At 46.3% G+C, this 19614-nt stretch overlaps 3 protein-coding genes across 4 annotated transcripts in view; 2 read left to right on the top strand and 1 right to left on the bottom strand.

The window, feature by feature from the left end:
- UTP4 (UTP4 small subunit processome component) overlaps nt 1-7378 on the bottom strand; it is a 31167-nt gene extending 23789 nt beyond the window's left edge. The window contains exons 1-2 of the mRNA XM_036750349.1: nt 7306-7378; nt 5236-5396 (exon numbers count right to left, since the gene is read on the bottom strand). Coding sequence (XP_036606244.1) covers nt 5236-5394 — 159 coding nt within the window. The 5' untranslated portion in view covers nt 5395-5396; nt 7306-7378. The remainder of the gene's footprint in view (nt 1-5235; nt 5397-7305) is intronic.
- A 70-nt stretch (nt 7379-7448) lies between these two features.
- On the top strand, nt 7449-14608 carry CHTF8 (chromosome transmission fidelity factor 8). The gene is made up of 4 exons (XM_036750350.1): nt 7449-7526; nt 13517-13584; nt 13847-13964; nt 14359-14608. The coding sequence occupies exons 2-4, from the start codon at nt 13562-13564 to the stop codon at nt 14581-14583; spliced, it is 366 nt and encodes a 121-aa protein (XP_036606245.1). The 5' UTR covers nt 7449-7526; nt 13517-13561; the 3' UTR covers nt 14584-14608.
- Nucleotides 14571-17415, top strand: DERPC (DERPC proline and glycine rich nuclear protein). 2 transcript variants are annotated; one of them, XM_036750348.1, is made up of 2 exons: nt 14571-15345; nt 15436-17415. In XM_036750348.1, the coding sequence occupies exons 1-2, from the start codon at nt 14580-14582 to the stop codon at nt 16782-16784; spliced, it is 2115 nt and encodes a 704-aa protein (XP_036606243.1). In that variant the 5' UTR covers nt 14571-14579; the 3' UTR covers nt 16785-17415. The 2 variants fall into 2 exon arrangements, with proteins under 2 accessions (XP_036606243.1, XP_036606242.1); XM_036750347.1 differs by having other exon boundaries at nt 14571-17415.
- The last annotated feature ends 2199 nt before the right edge of the window (nt 17416-19614 follow it).

Genomic DNA, 19614 nt, shown 5'->3' with positions numbered 1-19614 from the left:
TGCTGAGGAACGAAGGGGACATGGTGTAAAAAGCCTGAAACAACAAAAAAAAATTATAGTTGATCCCAAGAGTAAGAGGGAGCCAAAGGGTGACACAATCAGAGCTCTGCTTAGGAAAAGAACTGTGACAACCGATGCACTGGAGAGTCTTGAGGTGGGGAAACCAAAGAGAAAGCTACTGGAACAACGGAGGCAAGAGGTGAGGAGGGCCCAGAGGAGGGCGGAGACCACATGCAAGAGATGTTGTGGACCAAAGGTCTGACAACTGATTGGGCGTGAAAAGCAAAGTAGAGAGGGAAGCTGAGGTTTTGAACCTGAGTGATCAGAAGGATGATGGAGCCTCTACAATCATGAGATAATTCAGAAAAGAAAGTTTGGGAGAGAAGAGAATGAGTTCTATTCTGAACATGATTATTTTGAGATGCCCACGGGGACATCCAGTTCAAAATGTCCAAAAGGGAGTTGGCCATGTGGGACTGGAGATCAGGAGAGGAACCAAGGCTCGATAAACAGACCTGGGAACCATCTGCATGAGAGAGATAGTAATAATAGCTAGCATTTAAGTAACACTTTAAAGTGTGCAAAGAACTTTACACGTTCTCTCATTCCTCACAATAAACAGGGGAGACAGACACTTTTATTATTCCAATTTACAGATGAGGAAAACGAGGCAGACAGAGGTTATTTGATTTGCAAAGGGCCACAAAGATGGTAAGTACCTAAGGTAGAATTTTAACTCAGCTCTTCCTGACTCCAAGTCCAGCATTGTTCACTGAACCCATCAGGAGCTCAAGACATCACTAAGTGAGAAATTAAAGAAAGGAGAGAACCAAGACAGTCTTGGGGGACATTCAGATCTGGTGGGCATGACACGGGCAAAGAGTGAGCAAATTAAAATTAGTAGAAGAGCGAAAAAAGAGGAGGGTCACAAAACCCAGCAAGAAGAAGGTGTCACATGATACAGAGAGGTCAAGTAAGGTGCAGATCAAGAAGAGGTTGTTCGATTTGGCGATTAGTGATGGAGCAGATCATGGGCAGCTCTGGGGAGGGCAATTTCAGCAGAATGATGTCAGTAACCCTACTGCAGATTTTAGAAGAGTCTGGATGAGAAGAATTAGAAACCGTGACCAGGTATGCTTCCCTCAAGGAGTTTGGCTGAGAAGGGGAAGAAAAGATAGGGTGATGGCTGGAGGATGTGATAGGATCAAAAGTGAAGGCTTTTTAAGGACAGGGGAGAGGTGGCAGTGCTTGAGTATCAGGGAAGGAACCAAGAGATGGGGAGAGACTGAAAATAACAGAAGGTGTGCTCCATGCTGGGATGGATTGGATCCATGGTACACACGGAAGAGCATTATCCTCGGCAGGCAGAAGGACCGCCCCACAACCTTAGACTGGAATGAAGGAAGGACAATGTAGTAGGGGACAAAGTCAGAAGGATATGAGATAAGCAAGAGGGGAGAAGAAGTGGTTCTGTTTAGATGGCTTCCCTTTCTTCAGTGAAGTATGAAGGAAGGTCCTCAGTCGGGGTGGGGGAGCAGCACAGGAAACCTGAGAGAAACTGCAAGTGGGTAAAATATGGACTCAACTAGGGAGGAGCAGTATTGTAGTGAGGGCCCAGTTAATATTAATTAACTAGCAAATATGGAACTATGCCCAGAAAGTTACTAAACTATGCCTACCTTGTGACCCACCTACATCATTATTAGGCCTATATCAAGAAGAAATTAAAGAAAGAAGAAAAGGACCTATACAAACAAAAATATTTACAGCAGATCTTTTCATGGTAGTCAAAAATTTCAAACTAAGGGGGAATGGCTAAATCCACTGTGGTATATGAATACAGTGGAGTATTATTGTGCCACAAGAAATGATGAAATGGACAGTTTCAGAAGAAACTGGGAAATATTTTATGAACTGATATAGAACAATAAGCAAAAGTTGGAGAAAAATGTGTAGAATGATGACTTTACATAGAAAAACAACTGTGTGCTGTAAGAAATGAAGAGCAGGATGGTTTTACAAAAACATGAAGAGTGAAATGAGCAGAACCAAGAGAATGTCGTACATGGGAACAGCAACACTGTTTGAAGAACAACTGTGAAAGACTGAGTTATTCTGAGTATTGTAAATACTCAAGTCAGCTACAAAGGACCTGTGAAGGAAGATGCTCTTTCTCTATGTCTGTGTCAAATGGTGGTCTTCTCCAGTGTAGGGTGGGGAGAGAGGAAGGGAGACAGTTCAGAGATTAAAATGTAACAAGAAAAATTAAATTAATTTTTTTTTGGCTAAAATTAAATTTTTAAAAAGAAAAAAAAAAACACTCTGAAAGACTTTAGAACTCTGATGAACTTAATGATAAGCCAGGAATCCTAAAGAACGAAACTAGCTACCCACCTCCCAACGAGAGGGGTGATGAGCTTAAAATGCAGAATGTGACATATTTTCTGACATAGCCAATGTGGAAATCTGTTTTGCCAGACTGTGCTATGAATCGAAGGTTTCAGGGGGTTTTGGGAGGGAGTTTTATTTTTTGCTGGGGGGTGGGAGAGAAGTCTAGGGGGAAGGGCGCATTAATTTTTTAAAATAACTGAAACAATTAAAATGAAAATAAAAAATAAATTAGTATAAAGAAACATATAAGAGCAGAGAAGAAGAAAAGAGGAAAAACATGGAGAAAAATACATGACAAAGAGAAGAAAGGTAGCTCAGATGCTAATTCAATTAAGTTCACCACTTTTAAACACTTACTCAATACTGGGCTGCCAATTTCTACACTAAACTATTCTGCTTCCCCAATCTTCATATGACATCAAAGGTCCCTGACCTTTTCTTTGTCATGGTCTCCAGTCTGCGGACAGTCTGAGGTACAGATCTTTTTCAGAATCATGTTGTTAAATGTATAGAATAAAATGCACAGGATTACAAAGGAAACTCATGTTACTGTAATAAAGTTACCAAATTTTCAGAAGTTCACAGACCCTCAAACCTCTGCCTTACAGGTTCTATCAGCGCTGAATAGGGCCTTAGAATCAACCTGATTCAACCCTCTTATTTCAGAGAAGAGAAAGCTGAAGCCTAGAAAGGCTAAGTCAGCCAGCCTAACATCAAACAGCCAGTCAATGACAAGGTCAGGAATGAAGCTCAAACCTCTAGACTCGAAGACCATTACTCTTTTCCATTATACAACTGCCTCCCAGCATGGCCAGAAACCACACAGCCAAGATGGGGAAGGTGGGGGTTGCGGAGAGGAAGAAGGGGAATTCCCTCTAGCAGCGAGACCGAAAATGACCCATGCCTTCTCATCTTATATGATTCTTATCAAAGACCTTTGAGACACATTCAATAAACCGTCTAGAGAATGAACTAGAGATCTTTCTTTAAAAAATATATGACAAACATCAGAACAACACCCAGGCTGCCTGTCATCACGAACCTGCCTGGTCCAGTCCATAGGCCTGCACTGTGCTGCCTCTCAAGGTCTCCCTCTGACCAGCATCCCGTTTCTCCATCTTTGATCTTCCACCTCTTCATCCTTACACACACACACACACACACACACACACACACACACACGGCATCTTCCGCCCTTGACTCCCTTGGCCCTGCGCCCATCAAGTGTGCCGGGAGTTCACACTGGATCATGCCCCTGGGCCCCATACTCTCTAAGCTGTAACCCCAATGGGGGAAGTCCCACCTTAATGCCTACTAGGATCAATACAAAGTCACTTTATCTAATGTCAACATTTCTCTCACTGCTGCACAGCAATCATTTCCCTCTTTAACAAAGTCTCCATCCCACTGTCTTCGGTAGCTGCTCCAAACCTCCTACTCTCCTCCAGTCTGTGATGCCTTGGCTGAGGCTCAGATCCCCACTTCACAAGAGGAATTCCAAGCTATTGTGAGCTTCCTCACCTCTCCTAGTCCACACCTTAAACCTCTTCTGTCCTTGTACAGACCCTCTCTAGCTGTCGGAGGGAATGGTGGCCTTCTAACCTATGCAGGGCCTACCAATCTCCCTCCTCCAGCTGCTTCCCTCTCCCTCGGTTTCCACCTGTAACTCTTTACCCACAAGCCCCGACCCTCGTTTAGGCCATGATAATCCCTAGATGACTGAAATAGCTTCCTAATTGGTATTCCTGTTTCCAGGCTCTTCCCTCTCCACTAACTCCTACATAGGACAAAAGAACCTCCCTGAGGTACAGATCTGACATCAGCTGAGCCACCATCGGCCCCCACTCTTCCAATTGGGCTCTTCCTCCCTTGCACTCAATGAGAGGAACTGGCTCCCCATCCCTACCCCCAGTAGAATCTAACTGAAGCTCCTAAGGGCAGGGACTGTTTCATTTTGGTCTCTGCATCTCCAGAGCCAAGAACAACAGTGTACATAGTAGGTGCTTAGGAAACATTTGCTGAAATCAGATGGATCCCTGTCCCTAAGGCCAAACATCACCACTTCTTACACACTACTGATCAATGGAAACAAGCCGTGGCTACTTATATCCCCTAAGCGTTCGGCTCTCCCCGCCCCTACCTCGGTCCCTGGCCATTGCTATCCTTCTGAGGTCTTGGTGCTCTATGACTGGGGGGGTGGGGGGAAATAGTCTTGTCACGATGCTCAAGCCTTGATGGCAGGATGCAGCGTGGTTCATGATGTCCTCCTATTACTCAGGTCTTGCCCCAGATCATGCTTCTCAAAAATAACTAAGGACCTCAATGGGCTGCTTGTGCAATTTCAACCCAAACGGGGCAGTCTGTGTTACTGCACCCGCAAAGTTTTCCCAAATGGGTGATCAGTCCAATCTTTTTAACACAGCTATGGATTTCTGTTGAAACAGAGACTGACTGGCCAGGGGTTCCCAGGCAGTAATTGCTAACGAGTGATAAGAATGAAAGAAAAATGACACTTGTCTCCCTGACGTCCACATGGGGATTTGGCCCAGGTACTATTCTTCTGTAAACAGTGCCCCTCAAAAGCACAGCCACCGAACCTCTCACAGCTCTGAGGCAGGAGCCCAAGGAGCCTGGTGACTGAGCTAAACAGCCCCAAACGAGGAGCTTGTGACAGGTTCTGGCCTCTTTAGCCCAAAGCGGCCACGAGGTACTGAGGAAGCTGAGCAGAGCAGATCTGGCAGGGGAAGGGCAGTCCTGGCTTTGCTCTCTCCTTGCTCTCAGGACCCTCATCCACGAAAGGAGGCTGTCAGCCCAGATGTGCCCAGAGACATGCTGCAGACTGACCTTTTCCTGAAAGCTGTTGGCTGCCAGGTTGTAGATCTCGACTGAGCCGTCCAGTCGGGAGACAGCCAGCCTGTTGGACTGGTGATTGTATGCCACACATCGGATCCCCACGGGGACATAGTTGAAGAAACGCACCCGATGAACCTTAAATTCACCCATTCCTGCAGACAGAAACGTAACTCATTATTAAGCACCCACTCCAAGGGATGTGTCCTGTGCAACTGTTCACTGGGGAAATCAAAAGCAGCCTTTACTGTTTACTGTACCTCCTCACCTGGGGGCGAGGGGAATTATTTTTGAACGTTCACATGGTAATGTCATGCCCTATATATTGTACAGCTCCTTGAGAACAGGGACAATCTTTTACCTTTCTTTGTATCCCCCATGCACAGTCCCTAGCACACAGGAGGCACTTAATAAATGCTTAATGACTGACAACTAATAGAGGATAATAAACAGAGGATTCATTTAGCAAGCAATTATAAAGTGCCTACTATGTGCCAGGGACTGTGCTATGTACTAAGGAGAGAGACAAAAAGTAGTCTACGTTAAACTAGGAGAGGGGGAAGAGGAGACCATGTGTGCAACATGAGCACAGAAAAACAGTATATCACACTTGCAAAGTGAATACAAAGTAGCCTGGCGGGAGGTGAGGACAGTCCTCCAGTAGGCAACTGGGCATTCTATGAAGTAAAAGTGAGGAGACAGAGCATTCCAGGCTTGTGCCCAATTTAAAGATAAGGAAACAAAGGGTCAGAGGTTAATGGCTGGCCCAGAGTAGCATGGCTAGAAACGTGGAACTGTTCTGCCCCCTTCCTTAGGCCATCCCTCAATGGTAGGAGATGGAGGATGCCAAAGAGACCAAAATGTAAAAAGTAATGCACTACAGATTCAAATCCTGCCCCCCAAACCAGCTGATAATGGAGCTAATGAGACTCGCTCACAGGGTTGTTGTGAAGTTCTTTGTAAACCTTGAAACACTAGGCAAAATCAAAATAAGTTGTGGGTTGGCCAAGGATTTCAGAAAACAGCCAAGGGGGGCAAAGTCCTAAGAAGGAACAGCCATCCAGCTCGCCACAATGACTTTGGTCAGAGCTCGGGGTCTTGGGAGAGGCCAGAAGGACACTTCAAATTCTATTTCCACAAACACTGACTAGAGCGTCCCATGCACAGGGAGGGCATCGAGCTCCACTGGACGCATGCCAAGACGATCTTAGGTTCTAGGGGGTCAGCAAGGGCCCCTCTTCATCCTCGTCAATGCAACAGTATCTGTAAAACCTAAGTTTACCAAACGGGTGCCTACATGAGATCTTGCGCCGGGCTCTGGTGAAAAATGGCATTGGTTGATTGGAGGAGTTCGCTTTCTGCTCTAAATTCAAGGATCGGTGTCACCCTTGTGAGTAAGGCACTCACAGTCTAATAAGGGGGATGGTGGTATATGCGGGGGGGAGGGGGGGAGATGGATTCAGAGTCCTCTGACTTTGGGGGACACCATTCACTCGATTCTCTGAGCCTCAGTTTCTCCTCTTGTCAATTCAAGGAGAGGCACTAGATGACCCTTAGAAGCCTGCCCCGAATCCTACGGCATGTACACAGATCCCCCTGTAAATTCTACGCAGCCAGGGGGTTCGGGAGGGCGGGGCTGGGGAGTCGGGAAGACCCGAGTTCAAATTCGGTTCCAGAGGCTTCCTGGCTGGGTGACCCTGGGCAAGTCCGTTTCCCCATCGGTAAAGTGGGAGTAATAAAGCAACTCCCTCCCGCGACTAAAAGAGCTTTTTCAAATCTCATGACTTCAGTCTTAAGGAACAGTTGATGCTGGCTATTACTTATAGTAAACCACTTAGTAGGCGCCTCCTGTATGCATGCCGGGCTCTGGGCGTGAGACGTTTCATGGGAGCCGGCGTGGTAAAGGGGCCACGGGCGGAGGGGACACGAGGGGCCTCCCGCCGCGCCCCCTCCCCGGTCATGTGGGCGGCCGGCTTCCGAGGAGGGCGGGGCCCTGGGGAGCGACCCCCCCCCCCCAATCCCACGAGGCAGGGCCGTTTCCCTCCCCCCCACCGCCGCACTCACCTCCGCCGGCCTCCAGTCCAGCTTCTCCCGCGACTCGCACTCCCCTCCCCACCCGGCCTCGACCTCGCACCACGTGCGCGGGCTTTGACCCCGGAAGCAGTCGTCGGCCCCACGGAGCCGGAAGTGCGCAGACAGTGTTAGCGGCGGCGGACGGTGGCGGCGGGAGGTTCGGTTGTCGCCCGTTGGCCGCGAGGCGCCGCGTTCGGCGGCCGCCATTGCAGGTCAGGCCCCGGGCGGGGAGTGCGGGAGGGGGAGCGGAAGGGGCCCGGGAGGCGAGGGCCGGGGCTTGGGGAGGTGCGGCGGCGGGAGGGCCAGGAGGAGGGAGCGGGCGGCTGGGGGAGGGAGGGCGGCGCGGGAAGAATGGCGGGCTCGGGCGGCGGGAGGGGCCGGGGCTGAGGCGAGGGAGCGGGAGCGAGCGCGGGCAGGGGCGAGCGCAGCGGAGCCGGGGCGGGGGCGGAGCGGGCTCGAGCCGCGGGCAGCGGCCGGGGGCTTGGAGGTGGCGGCGGCGGCCGCGCAGGGCCGGGCGGGGGATCTGGGGCCCGGGAGGGCGCGTGGAGGGGGCCGAGGCGGCGGAGGCAAAGGTGGCCCGGCCCGGCGCGGGGCTGGAGAGGGAGGCACGTGGGTCGGGAGAAGATTGGTGCGCGGGGGGGAGGGATGGCTCGGCGTGCAAGGCCGTGTGAGCGAGGGACGCGGGCTGTAGAGGAGGAGCAGACGTGGGAGGGACGGGGAACCTGGATGGAGAGGGGATCCAGGAAGTGCAAGGGGACCGTTTGGAGGGATCCCAGGAAGAGGAAGAGAAGGGGGAGGAGAGTGGACTCAGGAAGTGGAGTGGAAGGGAGGAGACTGGGGCAGGGGCAAGGGGAGGGCGGGGGACCGGGAACCCCTCGAGTGGAGTGGGGTGGGAAGGGAGGCCGGGGGCAGCTATGTGAAGCGGAGGGGGAGGGGCAGGGAGAAGGTAGACTGGGGGGGGGTGGCCTGTAGGGAAGGGGGTGTAAGGAGCGTGTAGGACGGAGATTGTGGAGAGTAAATCCTCAGAGGTAGAGGGCTGGGAAGGAGGCTTGAGAGTGGACAGAAGGGTCAAGGACGCAGTGTTTGAGGAGTGGAGGGAGTGGACAGACACTGGAGTAAAACTCAGATCGACTGAAGCAACTTTGCCAGCCAGCGCCTGCAGATCCCAGTAGCTGCTCCTGTGGAGGAGCGGGATCGTAAATATTCCCAAAGTGTGTTGTGAAAGTTACACGTGTATACAGTGTCCGCACACGTTTTTGAAACCACCCCTCCCTGATGAAGTTCTGAAACATTCAGTTCCACACGTACATCACAACCCTTATGGGGGGAGGGGGGACAGGGTCCGTCCATCCATCCAAACCAGAAGCATGGTCTTATAACTCCCACGTAAGCCTGTCGGCAGACAGGACGCCTTTTGATCCTTATGCAGCCGATTTCCAGTCACGATACCACGAAAACACTTCTAATAAAAAGATTTCATCTTCTTTAAAACCACATTGTTAGTTTTTTGGAGGAAGGCACATGGAAAAGTTCGTAATATTTAGAATAGAAGTCCATCCTGAGCTCATTCTGTGAAGCAGTCTGGTGGTGATCCAAGTTTCATTTTGCTCCTACCATTTTTCAGGGCCCATCTAGTCTAACTCCATCATTTTACTGCAGAGGAAACTGAAACACATCCCCCCCTCACCCCAAGTTAAATAATTTGCCCGAGGTCACATGGGTAGAAAGTCAATGAGGTAGGATTCGAACCTAAACTGACTCTAAATCCAGCACCCTTTAAACTATTCATCACCATGTTCTGAAACTCAACATGGTACCTATTAAATGAAATCATGGTAAAGAAAGCTCTTTGTAAAGTATCTTGCACATCTTATTTTAAGAAAGTTTCTAGAGGAGTACAAAGAAAGCTATTAAGATTAAATTTACCTGGTCCTTCAAGTAACAGTTCAAGATGGAGCCAATATAAATTGTGCTATACAGAAATTAATTTTTTCAGATTAAAACGTGTTTTCCACTAGATAGGTATTCTAAGCCAGGATTTTCTATCATGAACTTTGTAGGGAAACCTTTGGAAAGAGCTGAAAATATTGACATTGCAAATAATTGCAGTTTAAAGTTGGGTATTAGGGAAAGGGATGCCTAAGATCACAAAATGAATGATTATCATTTGAATAAATTAAGCGAAATCTCCACTATTCCTTTTAAAATTTTTGGCTTTTGTAATTATACAAAACCTTTGGCTAGGTATTATATAAGTTGTCCTTCAGGCTTTGTGTATAGCACCCTTTCCTCCCGAGCATTCTTATTAAATACTTTAAGTGCCTGTTCTTTCCTGTTTCATTCCTGATGAACTCATTGACATGAGTTTCATTTTATTTTATTTTTTTTAGTGTTCTCATTTTATAAATTAGGAATCTGAAATTCAGAGAGATTAAGGGACTTTCCTAAAATCAAAGCTAACCAGTAAACTGGGGTCCTAGTCTATTCATTATGTAAGTCCATCTTGTCCTAAGAAACAAAAGCATGCATTTTAGATTGAATGCTTTAATTTCTGGGAACATGTAAATATAGAAACATTTTCTATGACAGCTCCTTTCGTGAGGTTTTTTAAATGGAATATACAGTTTTCCAGGATTCAACATACCAAGAAGAGTTCAGTATTTTAGCAACCAGGAAAAACAAATATAGCTAGGTCCTGATTGTTGCAAAGAACCAATCTCCTGAAGTGATAGCGTGTATTCAAATTCACAGTATATGAAATTATAATTATGAAATATGGTGTAAGATTTTTTCCCTGGCCAACTGACAAATACAGTACCTGCTTAGATGTCCTTGTGCAAATCAATTTTACTTGGACATTAATTCCTTAAAGCCACATTTTTGAAGATTTTTTTTTTTGTCCCCTCCTGCGGCATCTAACCTAATATCTTGTCTGCCCTTGCAGTGCCTTAGGTGCTCAATAAATAGTCCATGAGTAAATAGCATAAGATTGAAGTTAATGTTTATAAAGCATATTACAATTTTAAATATCAGAAATAGAAATGAAAAATATCATGTTCTCCAAAGTATAAATTCATAGTCATTAACCTTACATAATATACCTTAAAGCCTTTTTTTCCTTTTTAAAAAATAGCAGTTTTTTCAACTGCCTTTTGTTATTCAATGCACTTTCATCTTTATAGAGCTGGATTACTTCTGTGGGTTTGAATGTTTTTAACTGGCTTAGGGTTAAAACTAAGTCATAGTCTTATAAAAACTGAATTGCCACTTCTAATGACATTAGATTGATGATCCCTAGTTGCCTTGTAGGGAAAAACTGATTGAAGTAGATTTGAGGAGCATTTCCAAAAGCACTGCTTTTAATTCAATCGCATAACTTAATGGACTTGTGTAATTAGCGTATCAAAGTCTACCTGTGAACAATTGTCACCTTGCTGCTATCACACATACATTTTTGTATAGTTCAAATTTTTCGAGCTTCAAAGACCAGTCTCAGTTAATTTTCTCAGATTGAATATTTGAAATATAAGTAGTCTGGGGCTTCGAAATCTTTTTGTCAGTCAGCTTTCATTGTGAATGCTATTTGTTTTTAAAAGATTTGACCTGTACTCTATTCTCTGTGCCTTTTTCTTGAGCAGCAGATATGCCTTAATGTTACATTCCCCTTAACCCCACTTTCTGGAGGCATTTTTCTGGACCCTTTCTGTTCCTCAAACCTCCCCTCACATCATAACCCATATGCTATATTCAATGAGCCATAAGCTTTGGGCCTACCCAAACCCTAAAGGGTAAAATGTTTAGGTACCTAAAATAATAGTAGATATCAAGAAGTAAGGAAGGGAATGGACAGCATACAGTTTTACGATAACAGGAGATTGCTGTATTCTGAGGGAGAGTCTTAGAATATTTTTTTGCCACCTGACTAAACTGTGTCCTGTTATTCTGGGGAATAGACCATATGCACAGAAATATCCCCAAATCAGGCTTGGTGTGTAGTCATGCCTGTGATTTGTTCTAGACTAGCTGGCACTGACAGGTGCTGGAGTACCCAAGCTGAGGTAAACTTTTACTAGTAATTTTGCCAGAGCAGGTGCCAAGAGGATAGGTCCATTTCAGACATCCTTCGGTTACAGTGGTAGATCAGAGAATGGGGACTTTGAGGTTCGTGTCAGAATGTGCCATCGATACCACTTATCTTCCGGGTCATGAGATAGTAAGGGCCAGACCTAACTCTGGAATCGCATGTACTACCTGTAAAACCTTGTCTGAGTCATTAAATCTCTGTGAACCTCAGATTCCTCATTTGAACACGGAAGAGATTGCTTAGATGATCTCTGAAATGAGAGGATCATCAAAAAATGCCCTCCTTCCTGGCCCTAAATCCTATGATCTCTTTTGCTTTCTTTGGAATACAAATGTAACGTGAAGTTAACCCTTCAGAACAGATGCCTGGATTATCTCTGTGCTCTGGTCTCAGTGAAGTTATTTAGAGTTGCTAGAGAATAATTTGAAGTTCTTGTCCACCCCTCACCCTGATTCATTTAGTGACTACTGAGGAAATCCATAACATCTCTCCTAAAAAGCAATTGTTATCAATTATTCTTCCTGGATTGCTGTTCTTTGCCAAGAAACTGGGGGAAGGGAATGGAAGCACAAGGCATGGCGCACACTGTATCTTAAATGCTTGCCCATACATAATCTTCTTAAACATGCACGTTTGCCCATCAGGGACTGGTTTTTGTTCCATTAGGACCCCAATGATTCCCACAGTTGCTGGTAAAACAAAATCACATCATCAGTCATCATAAAGTTATTTGTAGCTGGGTGGTGGAGTAGATAGAGTGCTACACCTAGAGTCAGGAAGACCTGAGTTCAAATTTAGCTTCAAACAGTAGCTGTGTAGCCCTGGGTGAGTCATTCAACTTCTACCTGGGTTTTCTCATTTGTAAAATGGGGACGACATTAGCACCTGCCACCTAGGGTGGTCATGAAGATCAAATACAGGCCTTCATTAGCCCAGAAACTTTAGGATACCCCTCACCCCAAGTATTTTACATTTAGGCTTTCCAACTGTTTAGTCTGCTTGTAGTTTGTGACTAAGTTTTTCCCACTCCCACATATCTGTTTTCCTTTAGAGAGTTAAAATTCTCTGTTATTTATAGAAATGGGGTGTTTCTGTGGAAATAATGGACTGCTTTTCAAGCCCATAAAGTTTTTTTTAGGACTGTCATTATTATTATTTTTTTGTCTTTTAATTCCTTTAGAATCTCCTAATCTTACTAACTACCTCATGGTTTCCTGGGTTGAATTATATTTTATTCCTCAGAAACTCTAGTTTTAGTTGAAGTCCCAATCTGATTCTCTAATAGTTGTAGTGAAAAGAAAGATGGACTTGGAGTCCAGAGACCTGGGTTTGAATTTGAACAATTAATAATTGTTTCACCAGTGGCATACCATTTGTCCTCTCAGCTTCTGTTTTCTAATGTATGAAAACAATGTTTATACTACCTGTTTTACAGAAGAGTTATAAACCATGCAGTATTAGTTACTTTTTCCCATTATACTTTTTCCTGACTCTTATTTGTATTCATGGTCTGCCCCGATAATTCCTTTTCATGGTACTTTTTCTCTCACATTTGTAATTTGAAATCTAATGAAATTTTATGAGTTCTTGAATTTTCTGTACTTTGTCATTCGTTCCATAAACAAATGTTAAGATCTGAGAAGTCGATGCTTAAAAGTTTGGGTTTTTTTTAATGCCCTCAAAATCAAACCTAGTAGGCAAATGAGTCCCCCATGTGTGATGATCATTTCAAAATAGGCAGTTTACTCTCATTACCATTTAAACCTTCTTTTGAACAGTACACACATTTGCCACAAGATGACACTATTGTATAAGACAAATCTCAGTATAGTACATCTGGTTTCCCTTGTCTGTGGGAAATGGCATGGACTTTAGTGCCTAAAACATTTGCCAGAATGTTTAAAGTGATGCTATGGACATTTTCCTGCCTTAACTTTTGCTGGAGACCTTTTTTGTTTATCAAAATAATGGTGATTGGGCAGGGGAGGGAAATTAATGAAGTTTACATTGTATCCCCTGGAAAAAGCTATCCTGAAGTTGTTGAAAAAAGTTTTTCCTGTTTGGCAAAGAAAGCATCAGACTGTCCTTATGTAATTTTTTTCTCTTTTCTCTTCTTAGCTTCTCTTCACTTTGCTTGTCTTGAGAGAAAAAGCTGATAAGCTGATGGTGCAAATTGTGATTTCCAGGTGAGTGAATCCTGGTTAATACCTTTCTTCATTGTAGGGTGAATAGTTGGGGTTGGATAGGTTTGATATTTTTCTGAAAGAGCTAAGATCCCAGAGTGCATCTGCGCAGATCCTTGCATTTCAACCTTTAGTTCAGTGCCTAACACTACCCACTTTCCAATAAACTTTTGATTAAAAAAGAATGGCTGAGCCTTTTCTGGGTGATATACTGCCCATCCTTCACCCCTCAAAAATATTGTAACCACCAGCCCTTTGCTTGCAGTGCTGGGGCTGGAGGCTTGGCAGAATGGGTGCTGATGGAGCTACAGGGGGAGATCGAGGCTCGCTACAGCACTGGATTAGCTGGAAACCTCCTGGGAGACCTACATTACACCACCGAGGTGAGGGGGCTTTCCTTACCCTGCCTAACGCCTCAGAAAAACAAGCCACAGTAAGGTGGCCCTCCCAGAACCCAGAGTGGGGACTGCCCTAAGGTTTGTTATGTGAGGTCTGGCTAATGTCCTCAGGAATCCAGTCATGCTCCTTCCCTACCTCTGAAGCATCAGAGAAGTTTTACTTTGGGGTCACTGGAGATGTATTTCTAAGGATGGAAAATGTATTTTTCTTTGTGACTGGGAAATGCACGGGGAGGGTGAGCAAATGTGGCATCTCATTGTGATGATACATTGAGAAATGCCAAAGAGTAAGGCAAAGGACCTGAACAGGTTGATGGGGATGCCTGAGTTTTATCTTGCCCTGAACCTCAGGTATCTTTGTTTCTGTTTTTCCTTAAAGGGAATTCCCGTGCTGATTGTGGGGCATCATATCCTATATGGGAAAATTATCCGATTGGAGAAGCCATTTGCTGTCCTGGTAAAAAGTGGTTCTGGGGAACAGGAATGTGATGAAAGTGGCAGACAGACAGCAACTCGGTACCTAGCGAAGGCACTAATAAAGAACAAGATTCTCTTCAAAACCCGCCCAAAACCCATTATCACCAACGTTCCCAAGAAAGTATGAAAGAACCAAGGATTTTTCCTAGAGAGCGGCCAACTCCCTGGACTCGTGCCCCATTTCCACCCCGAGGACGGATAGACGGTTCCCTTGGTTCACCGATGGCTCCTGTTTTGAATGCAGGCAACACAATGGGGGTAAACCCTGATCCTTTTCTTTTAGCCAGCGTTCTTGGCGGAAATCTGACTCGATTCCCAACTGGCCCCCTTGCCAGAAATCCAGCTCCTTTCCCAAAGCCATCTGGCTCATTGGCCTCATGTCCACCTTCCTTCCCAGCTGGTGCCCGTGACTCAAATGTGGTTCCTTTTCCAAGGGGGATGAATCCTTCAAGCACAAGCTCTGTTCCTTTCCCAAGGTCAGGTGGCCCACTTGGCTCAGGTCTAAACCCGAGAGCAGGTATTGCCAGTGGTACAGGTCCTATGGCCAACCCTAGACCAGGTGGGCTCACAGGCACAGGTCCTATGCCTAACCCTAGGCCAGGGGGGCTCACCAACACAGGTCCTATGTCTAACCCTAGGCCAGGTGGGCTCACCAACACAGGTCCTATGTCTAACCCAAGGGGAGGTGGTCTTCTGGGTGCGGGTCTTGACCCCAGAGCAGGTGGTCTGGGCTCCGGTCCTGGTCCTGACCTGAGAACAGGAAATTCACTAAGCACAGGTCTTGGCCCAAACCTAAGGACAGGTGGCCTTATGGGCACAGGCTCTGGTCCTGACCCCAGAGGAAGTGGGTTCTTGGGTACTACTGGCCCTGGTCCCAATTCTAGAATGGGTGGCCTGGGTGCAGGCGGCCTGGGAGCAGGTGGCCTGGGCTCGGGCGGCCTGGGAGCAGGTGGCCTGGGCTCGGGCGGCCTGGGAGCAGGTGGCCTGGGTGCAGGCGGCCTGGGAGCAGGTGGCCTGGGAGCGGGCGGCCTGGGACCGGGTGGCCTGGGACCGGGCGGCCTGGGACCGGGCGGCCTGGGCTCCGGTGGCCTGGGCTCCGGTGGCCTGGGAGCGGGCGGTCTGGGAGCAGGTGGCCTGGGCGCGGGCGGCCTGGGAGCAGGTGGCCTGGGCTCAGGCAGTATTGGTACCAGCAGCTTGGGCACGGGTGGCCTGGGTACAGGCAGCCTGGGTGCAGGCCCAGGACCAGGTCTCAACCTAAGAACCAGTGGTCTCTCAAATACAGGTCATGTCCCTGATCCCAGGGCAAGTGGATTTCTGGGCACAGGTCTTGGTCCTAACTCTAGAGTTAGTGGCCTAGGCATGGGCACAGGTCCTGGTCCTAACCCAAGAGCAGGTGCCCCGGGACCAGGCCCTGGTCTTAACCCAAGAGTAGGCCTGGGAACAGGCCAGGGCCCTAATCTGGATCCCAGGGCAAGTGGTCTCATGGGATCAGGTGCTGGTCCCAATTTGAGAGCTGCTGGTCTCATAGGCACAGGATCTGGCCTTGATTTGAGAGCATCTGGATCTCTAGGTATGGATCTTGCTCCCATTTTAAGGGCAGCTGGCCTCCTTGGAGCAAATTCAGCCCCTTTCTCACAGTCATCTGGAAATATGGGTCCAAATCCATCTTCCATGACAAGAGCAACAGGTCCTGTAGGCCCAAACTCAGGTCCTGGTTCTAGGATAGTTGGCCTTCCAGGTCCAAATTCCTCTCCTATGCCAAGGGCTGCTGGCCCCTTAGGTCCTAATTCAACTTTCTCAAGGCCAACTGGCCCTTTAGGTGTAAACTCAACTCCCTTTCCAAGGGGGACGAATCCTGCAGGCTTGAACCCAGCTACGTTTTCCCAGTCCACCAGCTCAAACCCACCTACCTTTCCACGTTCCACTGGTCTTCAGGCACCTAATACAGCAATTTTTCCAAGGTCATCTGGCCCCCTGGGCCCAAACCCAGCTAACTTCCCAAGATCAGCTGGACTTCAAGGCCCAAGTCCAGCCACTTTCCCAAGATCCACTGGCCCACTAGGCCCTAGTCAAGTTCCTTTCCCCAGGTCTGCTGCTGGTTCACTAGGTCCCACACCAGCAAGTGCTTCAGGCATAAACCCAGCTCCTTTTCCGAGGCCATCTGGTCCCCTGGGTATAAACCCATCTTTTCCTAGGGTCAATGGCCCCATATTAAAGACTGTGGTACCATTTCCTAGGAGTGGAAGCCTTTCTGGCCCTGGCCCAACTTTTCCTAGACCAGGAGGCCCATTGGCTGCAATGTACTCAAATGGAATGCTGCCACCCTAGAGACCACCCCTTTCCCACCTAGGCTACATTGGCTGCAAGGCCCCACGGTTCTGGGCAGGATGGAGAGAGCTGTGTCCTGAAGGCCACAGTGAGGCTTGACTTGATGGCCATTTCTTCCCACGGCTTGTTTCTCCAATGAAGATGGATTCTTCGCTTTGCTTGTGAGACAAGAACTCTGGCAGGCAAGCTCAGCCCTAAGGATGGGGAGAAAGACTCCCAGTGTCCTGTGGCCTGTGGTGCTTTCTCACTGCTTTGTGCCCAGTTCTCTTTCTTACTCCTTTTTTGGATTGTTCTCCTGGACTTTTCCTCAGGGATGCGTAGGCCTGCCAGTCCCAGCTCCTCCTGTGCCACCATCTTCCCTACCACAGAAACCCAGGTAGCTGCTTTGGTTAATTGTGTTCCAGTTTCCAACATTACTCAGTAACTTTGTATAGAGCAGCTAGGACTGGATAGTCCTTTTCAGTCCTAAGTAAAGCTTATTTCTTTATGCCACAAACTGGACATTGGCCATCTGTGGAATTCATAGGAGGCCAAAGTTGTGAAGCAGCTTCTCGCCTGACCTTCTCGCTACTGTTACTCCCAATCAAAGAACCTCAAGATTTTGAATTGATGTTGGCTCTGGGACCTGGGGGTGGGGGGATGGGAGGCAAAGGGGAGGGGGAGGGGAATAATCACTGCTTTTCAGCCTGGTATAAAGGCATTGTTGGTGTTTCATTCTACAATATATCATTTCTTACTGTTTCTTTAATAAATGGGATGGGAGGTTGCTGATTTTGAGCCCATTTTGTTACCTGGCCCGGGGGGGGGGGGGGGGGGGGGGAACCTCACCCATGCATTTTAATTGTTTTAGCTGAAGTTGGCCATGAGCCTACATTCTCTTCTGTGTAGCTTGTCTAGTTGCCTCTGCTACAGGAATAAGAAAACTTAAGTTTGTGTTCGCAGCTGGAGCTTTCTTACTCATCTGCCTGTTAATTCATCAAGGATTTTGACCCAAATTACAACCTGATTTAGGTCCCACTTGTATATAACATCTTTAATATTGTCCTGGGCTAGATGCACAATCACCTTTGACAGTTTTGTCAGTTAAATTGACTGAGTTTCTGTTGGAAATTATCTGGGAAAGTGGTTGGATGGCAAATAAACCAGAGAGATGGAAGTTAAATTTTAGTTCTTGTTCACTTAAAGACTCAAATGGTATCAAGCACAGTGAACCTTTTACACTTGGGAAACAGCTTTGTAAGAGATCACAGTCATGCTGTGTGATATACTGAATGTATGTTACCTGGCATACCTGTGTTTTGTAGTCTTATCTCAGTTTCCAAGTTTGGGGCTTCCTGGTAGACACCTAAGTTTTTACATTGAATAACAAGGGGGATGAGAGCCTCAGAAACAAGAATGCTGTGTTCTTGTGTGCAAATTTTTTTTTTATTTGACAAATACATTGTAGTATAAAAATTTGGACCTTTCTGAAAAGTGAAAAAAATGCAGGTAAAAAATAAATACATTTACAAATCACTGTAGAAATAAGTAAATACAAAAGATCAGAAAAACTCTAAATTCCTCATTAAAATGGGATTTGAGAGAAAAACCAAATGTTTTCATTAATATAAAGTCTCTTCCCTTGCATGAAATAGGGATAAAGCTGAAGATGTTTGGTTTTGTGTGTTTTACAGAAAATATAAAAAATAACTTATAAAAACCAGTCGAGGTTGAAAGTTGTGAGCCTACTTATCTGCCTCTGCTCCTTTTCTGTCTGGGAATCTGGTAACAGTAGCAGGATTAGAGGAACTCTGATGGTAGAAAGCTAGGAAAGACCTATTCCTTCCTTAACCATCTTTAAGTAAAACTGAGAAAAGTAAGCCCTTAGTTAAGTCTGAACCTTGCACTGGATTTCTTCCATTATTTGGCTCAGAAGGAACTAGAGCCATTGTCTCTGGCCTCTTCCTCACCTTTGATGGTCTGGCCTGATGTTAGCTGTGCCTGCCAGGAAGTATAGGGTCTATGATGCAGTGATTGCTGGCAGCACCCAGAAGACACAAACTCATTTGAAAAGAAAAGCACCGTAAGTTGACCCACTTGCCATTTGGAGCACATTTCATTCCCTTTTTCCTAATCATTGGCCTTTCAATTGTTAGTACTGGCTCAGTAGTGAAGAGTTAGGTCAGCAACACTACCACAGTCTTGCTAAACATGGATACTCAAGCCAGAGAGGAGTTAAACATCTGTGTTAAACCCAAGAATTGAGAATAGACAACTAAACCCGTGGTGATTTAGCCAATGAGGGTGTAGCAAGAGATGAAACAAGAACCTTAGGAACAGGAAACACCCCATTTCCCAGTTTTGTGTTACCTAGAAATATGCAAAGCAAACATAAAGCTTAAATTTTGAAACTTAGCTGAAAAAAAAAAAAGCCTGGGGGAATAGGATGGAGAAACCCACTATTAGGAGCATGAGAGACAAGAATTGCACCTATAAACTATAGTCGACTGTAGAGTCTAGACAGCAGATTGTGGCGGGAAAGAGGCTGGAGTTCATATAATAAGCAACAGCTTGTTGGAGTCAACCTGAAATTCAAGTTTAAGCAGCTTCATAAACACCAACTTGTCCCTAGTCACCCCAAAGAGTTAACTACCTGTCTTGGGTAGACACCTGCCATTTGAGAGCACTGGCAACAGTGCTAAAGGAGAGAGAAGTGGTTCAGTAAGAAAGCTGTGATCCCCATGGACCTAGAAGACTTCAGAAATCCTAAGCTTTAAATAATTGTGTTACAATTTCCGAAGTTTTTGCACTTGGAAAAAGCAAAGAATGGAAGTTGTCATAGTCTCGAAAT

This window comes from Trichosurus vulpecula, chromosome 3, assembly GCF_011100635.1.
Source record: "Trichosurus vulpecula isolate mTriVul1 chromosome 3, mTriVul1.pri, whole genome shotgun sequence".
NCBI classification, from domain to species: Eukaryota; Metazoa; Chordata; class Mammalia; order Diprotodontia; family Phalangeridae; genus Trichosurus; species Trichosurus vulpecula.
The sequence above is the reverse complement of the archived record's forward strand: the minus strand, read 5'-3'. Positions and strand labels throughout refer to the sequence as shown.

Coding starts and splice junctions, on each gene's coding strand:
- DERPC (XM_036750347.1), top strand. CDS start 14,580: ATGAAAGAACCAAGGATTTTTCCTAGAGAGCGGCCAACTCCCTGGACT.
- CHTF8 (XM_036750350.1), top strand. CDS start 13,562: ATGGTGCAAATTGTGATTTCCAG. Junction 13,585..13,846: donor GTGCAAATTGTGATTTCCAG/GTGAGTGAATCC, acceptor CTTTGCTTGCAG/TGCTGGGGCTGGAGGCTTGG. Junction 13,965..14,358: donor ACCTACATTACACCACCGAG/GTGAGGGGGCTT, acceptor TTTTCCTTAAAG/GGAATTCCCGTGCTGATTGT.